This window comes from Heptranchias perlo, chromosome 11 (genome assembly GCF_035084215.1).
Source record: "Heptranchias perlo isolate sHepPer1 chromosome 11, sHepPer1.hap1, whole genome shotgun sequence".
Taxonomy (NCBI): Eukaryota; Metazoa; Chordata; class Chondrichthyes; order Hexanchiformes; family Hexanchidae; genus Heptranchias; species Heptranchias perlo.
In genome coordinates this window covers 76,536,684-76,554,615 of record NC_090335.1, presented here as the reverse complement: position 1 = coordinate 76,554,615, position 17,932 = coordinate 76,536,684, and the positions used below count along the sequence as shown (strand labels likewise).

Genomic DNA, 17,932 nt, shown 5'->3' with positions numbered 1-17,932 from the left:
ACGGAGCGCGGGGGGAGGGAACGGAGCGCGGGGGAGGGAACGGAGCGCGGGGGAGGGAACGGAGCGCGGGGGAGGGAACGGAGCGCGGGGGAGGGAACGGAGCGCGGGGGAGGGAACGGAGCGCGGGGGGTGGAACGGAGCGCGGGGGGCGGAACGGAGCGCGGGGGAGGGAACGGAGCGCGGGGGGTGGAACGGAGCGCGGGGGAGGGAACGGAGCGCGGGGGGTGGAACGGAGCGCGGGGGGTGGAACGGAGCGCGGGGGAGGGAACGGAGCGCGAGGGGTGGAACGGAGCGCGGGGGAGGGAACGGAGCGCGGGGGAGGGAACGGAGCGCGGGGGGTGGAACGGAGCGCGGGGGGAGGGAACGGAGCGCGGGGGGTGGAACGGAGCGCGGGGGGTGGAACGGAGCGCGGGGGAGGGAACGGAGCGCGGGGGGTGGAACGGAGCGCGGGGGGAGGGAACGGAGCGCGGGGGTGGAACGGAGCGCGGGGGGCTGAACGGAGCGCGGGGGAGGGAACGGAGCGCTGGGGGTGGAACGGAGCGCGGGGGAGGGAACGGAGCGCGGGGGGTGGAACGGAGCGCGGGGGAGGGAACGGAGCGCGGGGGAGGGAACGGAGCGCGGGGGGTGGAACGGAGCGCGGGGGAGGGAACAGAGCGGGGGGGGTGGAACGGAGCGCGGGGGAGGGAACGGAGCGCGGGGGGAGGGAACGGAGCGCGGGGGGAGGGAACGGAGCGCGGGGGTGGAACGGAGCGCGGGGGGTGGAACGGAGCGCGGGGGAGGGAACGGAGCGCGGGGGAGGGAACGGAGCGCGGGGGAGGGAACGGAGCGCGGGGGTGGAACGGAGCGCGGGGGAGGGAACGGAGCGCGGGGGGTGGAACGGAGCGCGGGGGGTGGAACGGAGCGCGGGGGGAGGGAACGGAGCGCGGGGGGTGGAACGGAGCGCGGGGGGTGGAACGGAGCGCGGGGGGAGGGAACGGAGCGCGGGGGAGGGAACGGAGCGCGGGGGGTGGAACGGAGCGCGGGGGGTGGAACGGAGCGCGGGGGGTGGAACGGAGCGCGGGGGGTGGAACGGAGCGCGGGGGGTGGAACGGAGCGCGGGGGGAGGGAACGGAGCGCGGGGGAGGGAACGGAGCGCGGGGGTGGAACGGAGCGCGGGGGGTGGAACGGAGCGCGGGGGGTGGAACGGAGCGCGGGGGAGGGAACGGAGCGCGGGGGAGGGAACGGAGCGCGGGGGTGGGAACGGAGCGCGGGGGAGGGAACGGAGCGCGGGGGGTGGAACGGAGCGCGGGGGGTGGAACGGAGCGCGGGGGGTGGAACGGAGCGCGGGGGGTGGAACGGAGCGCGGGGGGTGGAACGGAGCGCGGGGGAGGGAACGGAGCGCGGGGGAGGGAACGGAGCGCGGGGGAGGGAACGGAGCGCGGGGGGTGGAACGGAGCGCGGGGGGTGGAACGGAGCGCGGGGGGTGGAACGGAGCGCGGGGGGTGGAACGGAGCGCGGGGGGTGGAACGGAGCGCGGGGGGTGGAACGGAGCGCGGGGGGTGGAACGGAGCGCGGGGGGTGGAACGGAGCGCGGGGGGTGGAACGGAGCGTGGGGGGTGGAACGGAGCGCGGGGGAGGGAACGGAGCGCGGGGGAGGGAACGGAGCGCGGGGGAGGGAACGGAGCGCGGGGGAGGGAACGGAGCGCGGGGGAGGGAACGGAGCGCGGGGGAGGGAACGGAGCGCGGGGGAGGGAACGGAGCGCGGGGGAGGGAACGGAGCGCGGGGGAGGGAACGGAGCGCGGGGGTGGAACGGAGCGCGGGGGAGGGAACGGAGCGCGGGGGGTGGAACGGAGCGCGGGGGGTGGAACGGAGCGCGGGGGGTGGAACGGAGCGCGGGGGGCGGAACGGAGCGCGGGGGAGGGAACGGAGCGCGGGGGAGGGAACGGAGCGCGGGGGGTGGAACGGAGCGCGGGGGGTGGAACGGAGCGCGGGGGAGGGAACGGAGCGCGGGGGTGGAACGGAGCGCGGGGGTGGAACGGAGCGCGGGGGGTGGAACGGAGCGCGGGGGAGGGAACGGAGCGCGGGGGAGGGAACGGAGCGCGGGGGTGGAACGGAGCGCGGGGGGTGGAACGGAGCGCGGGGGAGGGAACGGAGCGCGGGGGAGGGAACGGAGCGCGGGGGAGGGAACGGAGCGCTGGGGGTGGAACGGAGCGCGGGGGGTGGAACGGAGCGCGGGGGAGGGAACGGAGCGCGGGGGAGGGAACGGAGCGCGGGGGTGGGAACGGAGCGCGGGGGAGGGAACGGAGCGCGGGGGGTGGAACGGAGCGCGGGGGAGGGAACGGAGCGCGGGGGAGGGAACGGAGCGCGGGGGAGGGAACGGAGCGCGGGGGGTGGAACGGAGCGCGGGGGGCGGAACGGAGCGCGGGGGGCGGAACGGAGCGCGGGGGAGGGAACGGAGCGCGGGGGAGGGAACGGAGCGCGAGGGGTGGAACGGAGCGCGGGGGGTGGAACGGAGCGCGGGGGAGGGAACGGAGCGCGGGGGGTGGAACGGAGCGCGGGGGAGGGAACGGAGCGCGGGGGGCGGAACGGAGCGCGGGGGAGGGAACGGAGCGCGGGGGAGGGAACGGAGCGCGGGGGGTGGAACGGAGCGCGGGGGAGGGAACGGAGCGCGGGGGGTGGAACGGAGCGCGGGGGAGGGAACGGAGCGCGGGGGAGGGAACGGAGCGCGAGGGGTGGAACGGAGCGCGGGGGAGGGAACGGAGCGCGGGGGAGGGAACGGAGCGCGGGGGGTGGAACGGAGCGCGGGGGAGGGAACGGAGCGCGGGGGAGGGAACGGAGCGCGGGGGAGGGAACGGAGCGCGGGGGAGGGAACGGAGCGCGGGGGGTGGAACGGAGCGCGGGGGAGGGAACGGAGCGCGGGGGAGGGAACGGAGCGCGGGGGAGGGAACGGAGCGCGGGGGAGGGAACGGAGCGCGGGGGGTGGAACGGAGCGCGGGGGAGGGAACGGAGCGCGGGGGGTGGAACGGAGCGCGGGGGGTGGAACGGAGCGCGGGGGAGGGAACGGAGCGCGGGGGAGGGAACGGAGCGCGGGGGGTGGAACGGAGCGCGGGGGTGGAACGGAGCGGGGGGGGTGGAACGGAGCGCGGGGGGTGGAACGGAGCGCGGGGGAGGGAACGGAGCGCGGGCGGTGGAACGGAGCGCGGGGGGTGGAACGGAGCGCGGGGGAGGGAACGGAGCGGGGGGGGTGGAACGGAGCGCGGGGGGTGGAACGGAGCGCGGGGGAGGGAACGGAGCGCGGGCGGTGGAACGGAGCGCGGGGGAGGGAACGGAGCGCGGGGGAGGGAACGGAGCGCGGGGGAGGGAACGGAGCGCGGGGGAGGGAACGGAGCGCGGGGGAGGGAACGGAGCGCGGGGGAGGGAACGGAGCGCGGGGGGTGGAACGGAGCGCGGGGGGTGGAACGGAGCGCGGGGGAGGGAACGGAGCGCGGGGGGAGGGAACGGAGCGCGGGGGAGGGAACGGAGCGCGGGGGGTGGAACGGAGCGCGGGGGAGGGAACGGAGCGCGGGGGGCTGAACGGAGCGCGGGGGGTGGAACGGAGCGCGGGCGGTGGAACGGAGCGCGGGGGGTGGAACGGAGCGCGGGGGAGGGAACGGAGCGCGGGCGGTGGAACGGAGCGCGGGGGGTGGAACGGAGCGCGGGGGGTGGAACGGAGCGCGGGGGGTGGAACGGAGCGCGGGGGTGGAACGGAGCGCGGGGGGTGGAACGGAGCGCGGGGGAGGGAACGGAGCGGGGGGGGTGGAACGGAGCGCGGGGGAGGGAACGGAGCGCGGGGGAGGGAACGGAGCGCGGGGGGTGGAACGGAGCGCGGGGGGTGGAACGGAGCGCGGGGGGTGGAACGGAGCGCGGGGGGTGGAACGGAGCGGGGGGGGTGGAACGGAGCGCGGGGGGTGGAACGGAGCGCGAGGGGTGGAACGGAGCGCGGGGGAGGGAACGGAGCGCGGGGGAGGGAACGGAGCGCGGGGGGTGGAACGGAGCGCGGGGGAGGGAACGGAGCGCGGGGGAGGGAACGGAGCGCGGGGGAGGGAACGGAGCGCGGGGGGTGGAACGGAGCGCGGGGGAGGGAACGGAGCGCGGGGGAGGGAACGGAGCGCGGGGGAGGGAACGGAGCGCGGGGGAGGGAACGGAGCGCGGGGGGTGGAACGGAGCGCGGGGGGTGGAACGGAGCGCGGGGGGTGGAACGGAGCGCGGGGGGTGGAACGGAGCGCGGGGGGTGGAACGGAGCGGGGGGGGTGGAACGGAGCGCGGGGGAGGGAACGGAGCGCGGGGGAGGGAACGGAGCGCGGGGGGTGGAACGGAGCGCGGGGGAGGGAACGGAGCGCGGGGGAGGGAACGGAGCGCGGGGGGTGGAACGGAGCGCGGGGGAGGGAACGGAGCGCGGGGGAGGGAACGGAGCGCGGGGGAGGGAACGGAGCGCGGGGGAGGGAACGGAGCGCGGGGGAGGGAACGGAGCGCGGGGGAGGGAACGGAGCGCGGGGGGTGGAACGGAGCGCGGGGGGTGGAACGGAGCGCGGGGGAGGGAACGGAGCGCGGGGGAGGGAACGGAGCGCGGGGGAGGGAACGGAGCGCGGGGGGCTGAACGGAGCGCGGGGGGTGGAACGGAGCGCGGGGGGTGGAACGGAGCGCGGGGGGGTGGAACGGAGCGCGGGGGAGGGAACGGAGCGCGGGGGAGGGAACGGAGCGCGGGGGGTGGAACGGAGCGCGGGGGAGGGAACGGAGCGCGGGGGAGGGAACGGAGCGCGGGGGAGGGAACGGAGCGCGGGGGGTGGAACGGAGCGCGGGGGAGGGAACGGAGCGCGGGGGAGGGAACGGAGCGCGGGGGTGGAACGGAGCGCGGGGGAGGGAACGGAGCGCGGGGGGCGGAACGGAGCGCGGGGGCGGAACGGAGCGCGGGGGGCGGAACGGAGCGCGGGGGGCGGAACGGAGCGCGGGGGAGGGAACGGAGCGCGGGGGAGGGAACGGAGCGCGGGGGAGGGAACGGAGCGCGGGGGGTGGAACGGAGCGCGGGGGGTGGAACGGAGCGCGGGGGGTGGAACGGAGCGCGGGGGAGGGAACGGAGCGCGGGGGGTGGAACGGAGCGCGGGGGGTGGAACGGAGCGCGGGGGGAGGGAACGGAGCGCGGGGGAGGGAACGGAGCGCGGGCGGTGGAACGGAGCGCGGGGGAGGGAACGGAGCGCGGGGGGTGGAACGGAGCGCGGGGGGAGGGAACGGAGCGCGGGGGGTGGAACGGAGCGCGGGGGAGGGAACGGAGCGCGGGGGAGGGAACGGAGCGCGGGGGGTGGAACGGAGCGCGGGGGAGGGAACGGAGCGCGGGGGGTGGAACGGAGCGCGGGGGAGGGAACGGAGCGCGGGGGGTGGAACGGAGCGCGGGGGAGGGAACGGAGCGCGGGGGAGGGAACGGAGCGCGGGGGGTGGAACGGAGCGCGGGGGGTGGAACGGAGCGCGGGGGGTGGAACGGAGCGCGGGGGAGGGAACGGAGCGCGGGGGGTGGAACGGAGCGCGGGGGAGGGAACGGAGCGCGGGGGGTGGAACGGAGCGCGGGGGAGGGAACGGAGCGCGGGGGAGGGAACGGAGCGCGGGGGAGGGAACGGAGCGCGGGGGGTGGAACGGAGCGCGGGGGAGGGAACGGAGCGCGGGGGAGGGAACGGAGCGCGGGGGGTGGAACGGAGCGCGGGGGGTGGAACGGAGCGCGGGGGGAGGGAACGGAGCGCGGGGGGTGGAACGGAGCGCGGGGGGTGGAACGGAGCGCGGGGGAGGGAACGGAGCGCGGGGGGTGGAACGGAGCGCGGGGGAGGGAACGGAGCGCGGGGGAGGGAACGGAGCGCGAGGGAGGGAACGGAGCGCGGGGGGTGGAACGGAGCGCGGGGGAGGGAACGGAGCGCGGGGGAGGGAACGGAGCGGGGGGGGTGGAACGGAGCGCGGGGGAGGGAACGGAGCGCGGGGGAGGGAACGGAGCGCGGGGGAGGGAACGGAGCGCGGGGGGTGGAACGGAGCGCGGGGGGGTGGAACGGAGCGCGGGGGGTGGAACGGAGCGCGGGGGAGGGAACGGAGCGCGGGGGAGGGAACGGAGCGCGGGGGGTGGAACGGAGCGCGGGGGGTGGAACGGAGCGCGGGGGAGGGAACGGAGCGCGGGGGAGGGAACGGAGCGCGGGGGGAGGGAACGGAGCGCGGGGGGTGGAACGGAGCGCGGGGGAGGGAACGGAGCGCGGGGGAGGGAACGGAGCGCGGGGGAGGGAACGGAGCGCGGGGGGTGGAACGGAGCGCGGGGGAGGGAACGGAGCGCGGGGGAGGGAACGGAGCGGGGGGGGTGGAACGGAGCGCGGGGGAGGGAACGGAGCGCGGGGGGTGGAACGGAGCGCGGGGGGTGGAACGGAGCGCGGGGGGTGGAACGGAGCGCGGGGGAGGGAACGGAGCGGGGGAGGGAACGGAGCGCGGGCGGTGGAACGGAGCGCGGGGGGTGGAACGGAGCGCGGGGGAGGGAACGGAGCGCGGGGGAGGGAACGGAGCGCGGGGGGTGGAACGGAGCGCGGGGGAGGGAACGGAGCGCGGGGGAGGGAACGGAGCGCGGGGGAGGGAACGGAGCGCGGGGGAGGGAACGGAGCGCGGGGGAGGGAACGGAGCGCGGGGGAGGGAACGGAGCGCGGGGGAGGGAACGGAGCGCGGGGGAGGGAATGGCTCCACAATCGGGGTCCAATCAATGGCCTGGCCGCAGATCGAGCAGCACTGTGTTATATAAAGAGACGAGCCACACATGAGAGGGGAGGTCACAGAGTGGGTCACATGGTGGGGGAGGGGAGGTCACAGAAAGGGTCACATAGTGGGGGAGGGGAGGTCACAGAGTGGGTCACACGGTGGGGCAGGGGAGGTCACAGAGTGGGTCACACGGTGGGGGAGGGGAGGTCACAGTGTGGGTCACACGGTGGGGCAGGGGAGGTCACAGAGTGGGTCACACGGTGGGGGAGGGGAGGTCACAGTGTGGGTCACACGGTGGGGCAGGGGAGGTCACAGAGTGGGTCACACGGTGGGGGAGGGGAGGTCACAGTGTGGGTCACACGGTGGGGCAGGGGAGGTCACAGTGTGGGTCATACGCTGGGGGAGGGGAGGTCACAGAGTGGGTCACACGGTGGGGGAGGGGAGGTCACAGAGTGGGTCATACGCTGGGGGAGGGGAGGTCACAGAGTGGGTCACACGGTGGGGGAGGGGAGGTCACAGAGTGGGTCACACGGGGGAGAGGGGAGGTCACAGAGTGGGTCACACGGTGGGGGAGGGGAGGTCACAGAGTGGGTCACATGGTGGGGAGGGGAGGTCACAGAGTGGGTCACATGGTGGGGGAGGGGAGGTCACAGAGTGGGTCACACGGGGGAGGGGACGTCACAGAATGGGTCACACGGTGGGGGAGGGGAGGTCACAGAGTGGGTCACACGGTGGGGGAGGGGAGGTCACAGAGTGGGTCACACGGTGGGGGAGGGGAGGTCACAGAGTGGGTCACATGGTGGGGAGGGGAGGTCACAGAGTGGGTCACATGGTGGGGGAGGGGAGGTCACAGAGTGGGTCACATGGTGGGGGAGGGGAGGTCACAGAATGGGTCACATGGTGGGGAGGGGAGGTCACAGAGTGGGTCACATGGTGGGGGAGGGGAGGTCACAGAGTGGGTCACATGGTGGGGAGGGGAGGTCACAGAGTGGGTCACATGGTGGGGGAGGGGAGGTCACAGAGTGGGTCACATGGTGGGGAGGGGAGGTCACAGAATGGGTCACATGGTGGGGAGGGGAGGTCACAGAGTGGGTCACATGGTGGGGGAGGGGAGGTCACAGAGTGGGTCACATGGTGGGGAGGGGAGGTCACAGAGTGGGTCACACATGGTGGGGGAGGGGAGGTCACAGAGTGGGTCACACATGGTGGGGAGGGGAGGTCACAGAGTGGGTCACACATGGTGGGGGAGGGGAGGTCACAGAGTGGGTCACACATGGTGGGGGAGGGGAGGTCACAGAGTGGGTCACGCGGTGGGGGAGGGGAGGTCACAGAGTGGGTCACGCGGTGGGGGAGGGGAGGTCACAGAGTGGGTTACGCGGTGGGGGAGGGGAGGTCACAGAGTGGGTCACGCGGTGGGGGAGGGGAGGTCACAGAGTGGGTCACACATGGTGGGGGAGGGGAGGTCACAGAGTGGGTCACGCGGTGGGGGAGGGGAGGTCACAGAGTGGGTCACACATGGTGGGGGAGGGGAGGTCACAGAGTGGGTCACGCGGTGGGGGAGGGGAGGTTTGGCCGTTATCCGTCAGCTGATCACGGTTGTCCGTCTGTTCCAGGAGAAGTTCACACAGGTCGATATCCTGATCCTAATGAGCGCCGCCGTCTGTCATGACTTGGACCACCCCGGCTACAACAATACGTGAGTCTCATCCCGTCTCGTCCCGGCCCACCCCACCCCATCTCGTCCCGTCCTGTCTCCTCTCCATCTTCTGTCGTCTTGTCCTCACCTCTCTCTGGTTAAACCTGCCTGTACTCTTTTCCCCCCCACCCCTCCTCCCCAAAGGCTCTGGCTCTCACTGGGGTTTGGTTCCACAGTCCGCAGCTGGCCTCCAGGACCTCACCAAAATGTTAGCCCAAACAGTGAGTGTCAATAGGCTATTCGGTCGTGGGGGTATCGCAGTGGAACCTGATCCAGACCTCACCTGATATCAGCACCTCCAGCAGGGGGTCACTGGATGGTGACCAGGAGCAGGAACCCTGACTGGGGCTCCCCCTCCTTAGTCTGGGGCACTGAGCCTCGGCTGAGATGGACTAACTCCACACTGCCCTGAGATTTAACCAGCTGAGGAGCCCTGTGCCTCTCGGGGACAGACACAAGTTCCAATTCTAGACTCGGCTGATGGTTCCCCAGGCAACTTGGACACACTCCACTCACCACATTATTTAAACTTTAGGAACAGAAGTTTCTGCCTGTGAAGTGAAATAATTGCATGGTGTCTGAGTATGGAGTCCCACAGCCTTTCCAGCGCAGTCCTGCTGTAACTCCCACGGGACCCAAACCAGGCTAGGACTGGGAGTCACCTGGCCTGGGAGTTCCCTTTGCCTCTTCTTGGGGGCGGAGCCTCTGCCCACCCCAAGCCAGGGCATTAAGTCAGAGGTGGTGAGACTGGAGGCAGGGACCCCCGACACCAGGAGTCCCCGCGCCCCCCGACACCAGGAGTCCCCGCGCCCCCCGACACCAGGAGTCCCCGCGCCCCCCCGACACCAGGAGTCCCCGCGCCCCCCGACACCAGGAGTCCCCGCGCCCCCCGACACCAGGAGTCCCCGCGCCCCCCGACACCAGGAGTCCCCGCGCCCCCCGACACCAGGAGTCCCCGCGCCCCCCGACACCAGGAGTCCCCGCGCCCCCCGACACCAGGAGTCCCCGCGCCCCCCGACACCAGGAGTCCCCGCGCCCCCCGACACCAGGAGTCCCCGCGCCCCCCGACACCAGGAGTCCCCGCGCCCCCCGACACCAGGAGTCCCCGCGCCCCCCGACACCAGGAGTCCCCGCGCCCCCCGACACCAGGAGTCCCCGCGCCCCCCGACACCAGGAGTCCCCGCGCCCCCCGACACCAGGAGTCCCCGCGCCCCCCGACACCAGGAGTCCCCGCGCCCCCCGACACCAGGAGTCCCCGCGCCCCCCGACACCAGGAGTCCCCGCGCCCCCCGACACCAGGAGTCCCCGCGCCCCCCGACACCAGGAGTCCCCGCGCCCCCCGACACCAGGAGTCCCCGCGCCCCCCGACACCAGGAGTCCCCGCGCCCCCCGACACCAGGAGTCCCCGCGCCCCCCGACACCAGGAGTCCCCGCGCCCCCCGACACCAGGAGTCCCCGCGCCCCCCGACACCAGGAGACCCCGCGCCCCCCGACACCAGGAGTCCCCGCGCCCCCCGACACCAGGAGTCCCCGCGCCCCCCGACACCAGGAGTCCCCGCGCCCCCCGACACCAGGAGTCCCCGCGCCCCCCGACACCAGGAGTCCCCGCGCCCCCCGACACCAGGAGTCCCCGCGCCCCCCGACACCAGGAGTCCCCGCGCCCCCCGACACCAGGAGTCCCCGCGCCCCCCGACACCAGGAGTCCCCGCGCCCCCCGACACCAGGAGTCCCCGCGCCCCCCGACACCAGGAGTCCCCGCGCCCCCCGACACCAGGAGTCCCCGCGCCCCCCGACACCAGGAGTCCCCGCGCCCCCCGACACCAGGAGTCCCCGCGTCCCCTGGCCTGGGCAACACTGGTTGAGAGAAAGAGGTTGTGGGGCTCCTCTCGGGGTTCCAGACTTGGGCCACTGGGTAGGGATCAGGAACAGGAACCCTGGCTGATTTCCCCTCCCTAACCCAACGCTTGCCCCCCACCCTCCTCATCTGGAGAATCTGCTTGAAGGCCTCTTTACAAATGGAGCCAGTGGGCAGCTCTTTCAGGACGGGGTAGTGGGGGGGATCACCCACCCCTCCCAAAGTGGGCCGACCGGCCGGGATTCCCGGAAAATTTAAAATTTCACAACTGAGATTGATAGATTTTTGTTGGGAAAGGCTATTAAGGGTTATGGAATGAAGGCAGGTAAATGGAGTTAGGATACAGATCAGCCATGATCTAACTGAATGGCGGAACAGGCTCGAGGGGCTGAATGGCCTCCTCCTGTGTTACGCACCAAGAGACCTTCTAACGTCTCTGAAGTGGGCAGTTTTCCGGAGGGTGAGTCTGGGTGGTCACAGTGACAGCTGTGGGTGACTAACGCGGCGACTGAGAGCACCATTACCGGTTGTTGGGCTTCTCTTTCTACACAGCTACCAAATAAACGCCCGCACCGAGCTCGCAGTCCGATACAACGACATCTCACCGCTAGAAAACCATCACTGTGCCATCGCATTCCAAATCTATTCACAGCCCGAGTGTCACATCTTCGCCAACATGGACCTGGATACCTTCAAGCAGGTTCGCCAGGTGAGGAGCACAGGGAAGAGGGTGGGTTAGGGAGAGGGGAAATCAGCCAGGGTTCCTGCTCCTGATCACTGCCCAGTGATGCCCGCTGAAAAATGCTTGTATTTAGTCATCAGACTCGGGGGTGATGCCTCACACGGTGGAAAGGCCTGCCATCACTTGTTAGCTGACGCATGAAGACAGACCACGTGCGTGAGGCACCAGACAGAAGCCTGTGGAACCGTACCCCTGCCGGAGAGGAGGGGAGAGACCGCACCTGTGTCTCTGGACTCAGGTTCGGACTCAGGTTCAGACTTACTCAGCATTTCCCTGTGTGCCTATTCCAGGGGATAATCAATCTGATCCTGGCGACCGACATGGCCCGACACGGAGAGATCCTCGACTGCTTCAAACAGAAAGTCGACAACTTCGATTTCTCCAACGAGGAACATGTCACCTCTGTAAGTATCAACAGCAGGCTGTTATATAGCATATGGGATCCTGGGCTCTATTTTTTTTAATTCATTCATGGGATGTGGGCGTCGCTGGCAAGGCCAGCATTTATTGCCCATCCCTAATTGCCCCTTGAGAAGGTATCCATTCTGCTACCTGTCCCCTGACTCCACCTGCTCTGACCTTAGTCATGAGTCTACAATCTTATCGAAGGCCTTTTGAAAATCTAAATATATTACATCTACTGCATTACCCTTGTCTACTCTTTCTGTTACTTCTTCAAAGAATTCAATAAGGTTGGGCAAGCATGACTTTCCTTTCTGAAATCCATGCTGACTATTCTTTAGTATATTTTTATTTTCTTAATGTTTTTCTATTACATCTTTGAGTAAAGATCCATTATCTTTCCTACCACCGATGTTAAGCTAACCAATCTATAGTTCCCTGGACTTGTTCTATCTCCCTTTTTAAATATAGGAATCACAATAACTGTCCGCCAGTCCTTTGGCACTATTCCCTTTCATAATGAATTTTTATATATATGTAATAGTGCCTCTGCTCTCTTCTCCCTAACTTTTTTTAATATTCGTGGATGCAATCCATCTGGACCAGGGGTTTTATCCTCTGTAATTTTAATTAGTTTATCAATTATCTCCCCCTTACTGTCTTAAATGTCTTTATACCTTTTTTGATCTCTTCTAATGTCATGCCCACCATGTTAGCCTCCCTGGTAAATACCGAGGCAGAGCAACTATGCAATATTTCTGCCATTTTGCTGTCATTACCTGTGAGTTTATCGTGTGGTCCTATCTCTAACCTGATTTTTCTTTTGTTATTTAAGGGTCTGTAGAATACTTTACTATTCCTTTTTATATTCCTTGATAATTTAATTTCATAGTTCCTATTTGCTAATTGTTTTTTTGACATCTTTCTTAACCTCTTTGAATTCCCTTTTGAAATCCCCTCCTTTATTGTCTATGTACTTAGATTATGTCTTTTCCTTTAGTTTCAATTTTACCCTTATCTCTTTTTTCATCCATAGTAATTACCGTTTTAAATATTATTCACTGCGGTTTTATCTCTTTGTTTGTCAAATTTTTTTTCCAGTTTACCTTCCCTAGTTCCATTCGTTTCTCCTCAAAATTAGCTTTTTTACAATTTATGACTTTGGTTTTTGTCTGTCTTATGTCTTTCTCCAACATTATTTTAAACCTTATTATGTTATGATCGCTATTGCCTAGATGTTCCCCTACACTTACTTCTCTAAACTGCTCCGATTCATTTCCCAATACTGGATCCAGCAGTGATTCCTCTCTTGTTGGGCTTCTTACGCACTGGGTAAGGAAAAAGTCCTGTACGCACTGGAAAAATTCCATTTCCCTTTCCAATGTTCCCTCTAATTCTTTTCGGCCATTTGTGGAATGAATTTGGGTTTGTGCACCGATATAAAGGCGCCACTGTAAAGAAAGATCACAACATCCCTTTCTCTACCCTTTCTTGCCAGTTTATTTTGGGGTAGTTGAAATAGGGTAAGATAAGGCAGAAAAAGAAAACCTATGATAGACACCAGGAACTCAATACTACAGAAAGCTTAGAGGAGTATACAAAGTGCAGGGGTGAAGTTAAAAAGGAAATTAGGAAAGCCAAGAGAGGGCATGAAAAAATATTAGCAGGTAAAATCAAAGAAAACCCAAAGATGTTTTATAAATACATTAAGAGCAAGAGGATAACTAAGGAAAGAGTAGGGCCTATTAGAGACCAAAAAGGTAAACTATGTGTGGAGGCGGAAGATGTGGGTATGGTTCTTAATGAATACTTTGCATCTGTCTTCACAAAGGAGAGGGATGATGCAGGGATTGAAGATAAGGAGGAGGAGTGTGAAATATTGGATGGGATAAACATAGTGAGAGAGGAAGTATTAAGGGGATTAGCATCTTTGAAAGTGGATAAATCACCAGGACCGGATGAAATGTATCCCAGGCTGTTAAAAGAAGCCAGGGAGGAAATAGCGGAGGCTTTAACAATCATTTTCCAAACTTCACTGGATACAGGCGTAGTGCCGGAGGATTGGAGGACTGCTAACGTTGTACCGTTGTTTAAAAAGGGAGTGAAGGATAGACCGAGTAATTACAGGCCAGTCAGCCTAACCTCGGTGGTGGGTAAATTATTGGAATCAATTCTGAGGGACAGGATAAACTGTCACTTAGAAAGGCACGGACTAATCAAGGACAGTCAGCATGGATTTGTTAAGGGGACGTTGTGTCTGACTAACTCGATTGAATTTTTCAAGGAGGTGACAAGGAGGATCAATGTGGGTAGTGTAATTGATATAGTCTACATGGATTTTAGCGAGGCTTTTGACAAGGTCCCACATGGCAGATTGGTCAAAAAAGTAAAGGCCCATGGGATCCAAGGGAATGTGGCAAATTGGATCCGAAATTGGCTCAGTGGCAGGAAGCAAAGGGAAATGGTCGACGGGTGTTTTTGCGACTGGAAGGCTGTTTCCAATGGGGTGCCACAGGGATCGGTACTAGGTCCTTTGCTTTTTGTGGTACACATTAACGATTTGGACTTAAACGTAGGGGGTGTGATTAAGAAATTTGCGGATGACACAAAGATGGGCCGTGTGGTTGATAGTGAGGAGGAAAGCTGTAGACTCCAGGAAGATATCAATGGACTGGTCAGATGGGCAGAAAAGTGGCAAATGGAGTTCAATCCAATGAAATGTGAGGTAATGCATTTGGGGAGAGCAAACAAGGCAAGGGAATACACAATAAATGGGAGGATACTGAGAGGTGTAGAGGAAGTGAGAGTTCTTGGAGTGCATGTCCACAGATCCCTGAAGACAGCAGGACAGGTAGACAAGGTGGTTAAGAAGGCATATGGAATGCTTTCCTTTATTAGCCGAGGCATAGAATATAAAAGCAGGGATGTTATGCTGGAACTGTATAAAACACTAGTTAGGCCACAGCTTGAGTACTGTGTACAGTTCTGGTCACCACATTACAGGAAGGATGTAATTGTACTAGAGAGGGTGCAGAGGAGATTTACGAGGATGTTGCCAGGACTGGAGAATTTTAGCTATGATGAAAGATTGGATAGGCTGGGGTTGTTTTCCTTGGAACAGAGGAGGCTGAGGGGTGACTTGATTGAGGTGTACAAAATTATGAGGAGCCTATTTCCCTTAGCAGAGGGGTCAGTAAACAGGGGGCATAGATTTAAAGTGATTGGTAGAAGGATTAGAGTGGAAATGAGGAAAAGATTTTTCACCCAGAGGGTGGTGGGGGTCTGGAACTCACTGCCTGAGAGGGTGGTAGAGGCAGAAACCCTCAATTCATTTAAAAAATACCTGGATGTGCACCTGAAGAGCTGTGACCTACAGGGCTGAGGACCAACCGCGGGAAAGTGGGATTAGGCTGGCTGGCTCGTTTCTCAGCCGGCGCGGATACAATGGGCCAAATGGCCTCCTTCTGTGCCGTAAATTTTCTATGATTTTATGAAATCTCCCATGATTATTATTCAATGTTTTTTACTCATTTCATAGATCTGTCTACATATTTCCTCCTCCACTTCCCTTCCACTATTACAGACAATTAGGTGGTCTGTAGAATATACCTACTAACATGCCCGATCCCTTCTTATCCTTTGTCTCAATCCATACGGAATCTGTTTCTATCTTAATGTTATTTATGTCCCTTTTTTCTATTGCCTTATAATGTGCTATATCATTCTATGATTTTAGGAGGGGGCTGGGGCCCAGGGCTGGGGCTGAGAGGAGGCTCCATGAACATCCCCATCCTGAATGATGGCGGAGTCCAGCACGTGAGTGCAAAAGACAAGGCTGAAGCGTTTGCAACCATCTTCACCCAGAAGTGCTGAGTGGATGATCCATCTCGGCCTCCTCCTGATATCCCCACCATCACAGAAGCCAGTCTTCAGCCAATTCGATTCACTCCACGTGATATCAAGAAACGGCTGAGTGCACTGGATACAGCAAAGGCTATGGGCCCCGACAATATTCCAGCTGTTGTGCTGAAGACTTGTGCTCCAGAACTACCCGCACCTCGAGCCAAGCTGTTCCAGTACAGCTACAACACTGGCAATGCCCCATGGGAGGCAGAGTTACTGAGTCCTGCCCCTGTGGAGGCGGAGTTACTGAGCCTGTGTAAAGTCTCCCTTCTCTGTCCCTGCAGCTGAAGATGGTGCTGATAAAATGCTGCGACATCTCGAACGAGGTGAGACCGATGGAGGTGGCGGAACCCTGGGTGGACTGTTTACTGGAAGAATATTTCTTGCAGGTAAAGACCCTGTATCTCCCTGTACCCACTGTCCCCGTCATCCCTCACCCCCCCCCCACGTCCCCCTGTCCCGACCCCCCCGCCCTGTTGCCCCGTCGTCCCCCTCCCCCCTGTTGCCCCGTCGTCCCCCTCCCCATATCCCCCACCGTATGCAAGTTCTTTGATTTTATTTTTTGCAGAGTGACCGGGAGAAGTCGGAGGGTCTCCCAGTGGCTCCGTTCATGGACCGGGAGATGGTGACGAAGCCCACGGCACAGATCGGATTCATCAAGTTCGTCTTGGTCCCCATGTTTGAGACAGTGATGAAAGTGAGTGACGGAAGTGGTGAAGTGCACTGGTTTATGCACACACACTTACACACAGCCACACGCATAGACTCACACGCGTACACACTTACACATATTCACATCCACACACCTACACTCAACGTACTTACACAATGACACACGTACACACACTCGCTTACGTATTCACACACGTGCACACTTGCATACTCACACACTCATGCGCTTATACATTCATTCAGATACACACGCATGGGGCTGAGAATTCCTGATGCCGTTCATTGAGGCTAAGATTAGACGATGGGTAATTTATGAGCCCAGACCCAGTGCGAACCCTCAGTGGTAGAGACCAAGCTGAACATTGTGGCCTTGATTTTACAATTTGTGCTCACCACTGGTGAGACCCCAGTGTTCCTGACCCCAATCAATTTCTTTTTTTTCCCCTGTTTTTCTTTTCTGATTAATGTTTTTCTCTCCCTCCAGTCTCCCCTCACCTTACCTGGACCATTTCTTCAATGATCAGCTGCTGTTTGTGAGCTGGGCCCGGGCATTAAGCAGAGGCCCAGCCTGTGGGACAAGGACTGGTCTTTGGAATAGGCCCCGGCCTGTGGGGTAGTCCCCGGCCTGTGGGATAGGGACTGGGCTGTGCTCACTGGTTTCCTCTTGACATCAATGGGATTGGGAGCTCAGCACAGGCAGAACTGTGGGTCATGACCTGAGGCCCACCCTGGTCCAGTGGGCTGGGCTCAGAGCCTTTCACCAACATTCAAAGAGAATGTTTTCAGTTTATTAAATGTAAATGTTTAGAATCCGCTCTCTGTGTTCAGCTCTTCCCTCAGATTGAGGATGTGATGGTGCAGCCGCTGCGAGATTCACGTGACCGATATGAGGAGTTAAAGCAAATCGATGACACTATGAACGAGGTAACACCGTGAAACTGTACACTCACCCCGGACACGTGTCCTGTCACACTCACCCCGGACACGTGTCCTGTCACACTCACCCCGGACACGTGTCCTGTCACACTCACCCCGGACACGTGTCCTGTCACACTCACCCCGGACACGTGTCCTGTCACACTCACCCCGGACACGTGTCCTGTCACACTCACCCCGGACACGTGTCCTGTCACACTCACCCCGGACACGTGTCCTGTCACACTCACCCCGGACACGTGTCCTGTCACACTCACCCCGGACACGTGTCCTGTCACACTCACCCCGGACACGTGTCCTGTCACACTCACCTGTGCCGTTGTTTCCCGGGTTCAGTGATTTCCCGGGTTCAGTGATTCCCCGGGTCACTGCACTGCCGGGGCTGCAGAGCATCACCCATTTCATGTGCCATATTTTTTACATTCCTATTTCTCGGTAATCTGCAAATTGTCTGGTGTTGAACTGACTGATTGACTGCCAAACAGCCAGACACTGAGGGCTGCCACAGTCTCGCTCAATCCTGTGGGACCTTACACCTCCTGAATTTTTAATTTCTAGATACAAAAGAAGAAGAACGAGTCCTTAACCCTTGGGAGCAAAAAGAAGGGAAATTGAGATGTTTGTTCAAGGTGAGCAGATGAATACTAGTCAGGGATTTCCTTCAGCAACAGAATGTTCCGGTTCATTATAACTCTGCGATTGACGGACCAAGTACAGAAGGGCTTCCTGAGGGTAATTGATTGTCAAATCTACTGATCAGCACAGTGGACAGACGGGCATAGTAGGGTTGAGAGGAGCTCGAAGTCTTTGGGGTTCAGTCACTCTGGGTGCAAGGTGTCCTTTACCTCTATTTATGTTTTGTGGGGTTCACTGTGCCTAGAATGAGCAGCGAGGGGTCTGTCCATTGTGTTGTCTATAAAGTGCGGGACATTCTGTAAATTCACAGAGAATAATCTTTCTTCGTTAAAGGATTCCATGAGGGAGGAACCCGGGAAC

General features: G+C 62.9%; 1 protein-coding gene across 2 annotated transcripts in view; it reads left to right on the top strand.

Annotated features, from left to right (window-relative positions):
* pde9aa (phosphodiesterase 9aa) overlaps positions 1-17,610 on the top strand; it is a 68,470-nt gene extending 50,860 nt beyond the window's left edge. For both annotated transcript variants that reach the window (XM_067992411.1, XM_067992410.1), the window contains 7 exons: positions 8,344-8,426; positions 10,834-10,990; positions 11,314-11,427; positions 15,613-15,717; positions 15,897-16,025; positions 16,829-16,924; positions 17,495-17,610. In XM_067992411.1, the coding sequence (XP_067848512.1) occupies positions 8,344-8,426; positions 10,834-10,990; positions 11,314-11,427; positions 15,613-15,717; positions 15,897-16,025; positions 16,829-16,924; positions 17,495-17,551 (741 nt within the window). In that variant the 3' untranslated portion in view covers positions 17,552-17,610. The remainder of the gene's footprint in view (positions 1-8,343; positions 8,427-10,833; positions 10,991-11,313; positions 11,428-15,612; positions 15,718-15,896; positions 16,026-16,828; positions 16,925-17,494) is intronic.
* The last annotated feature ends 322 nt before the right edge of the window (positions 17,611-17,932 follow it).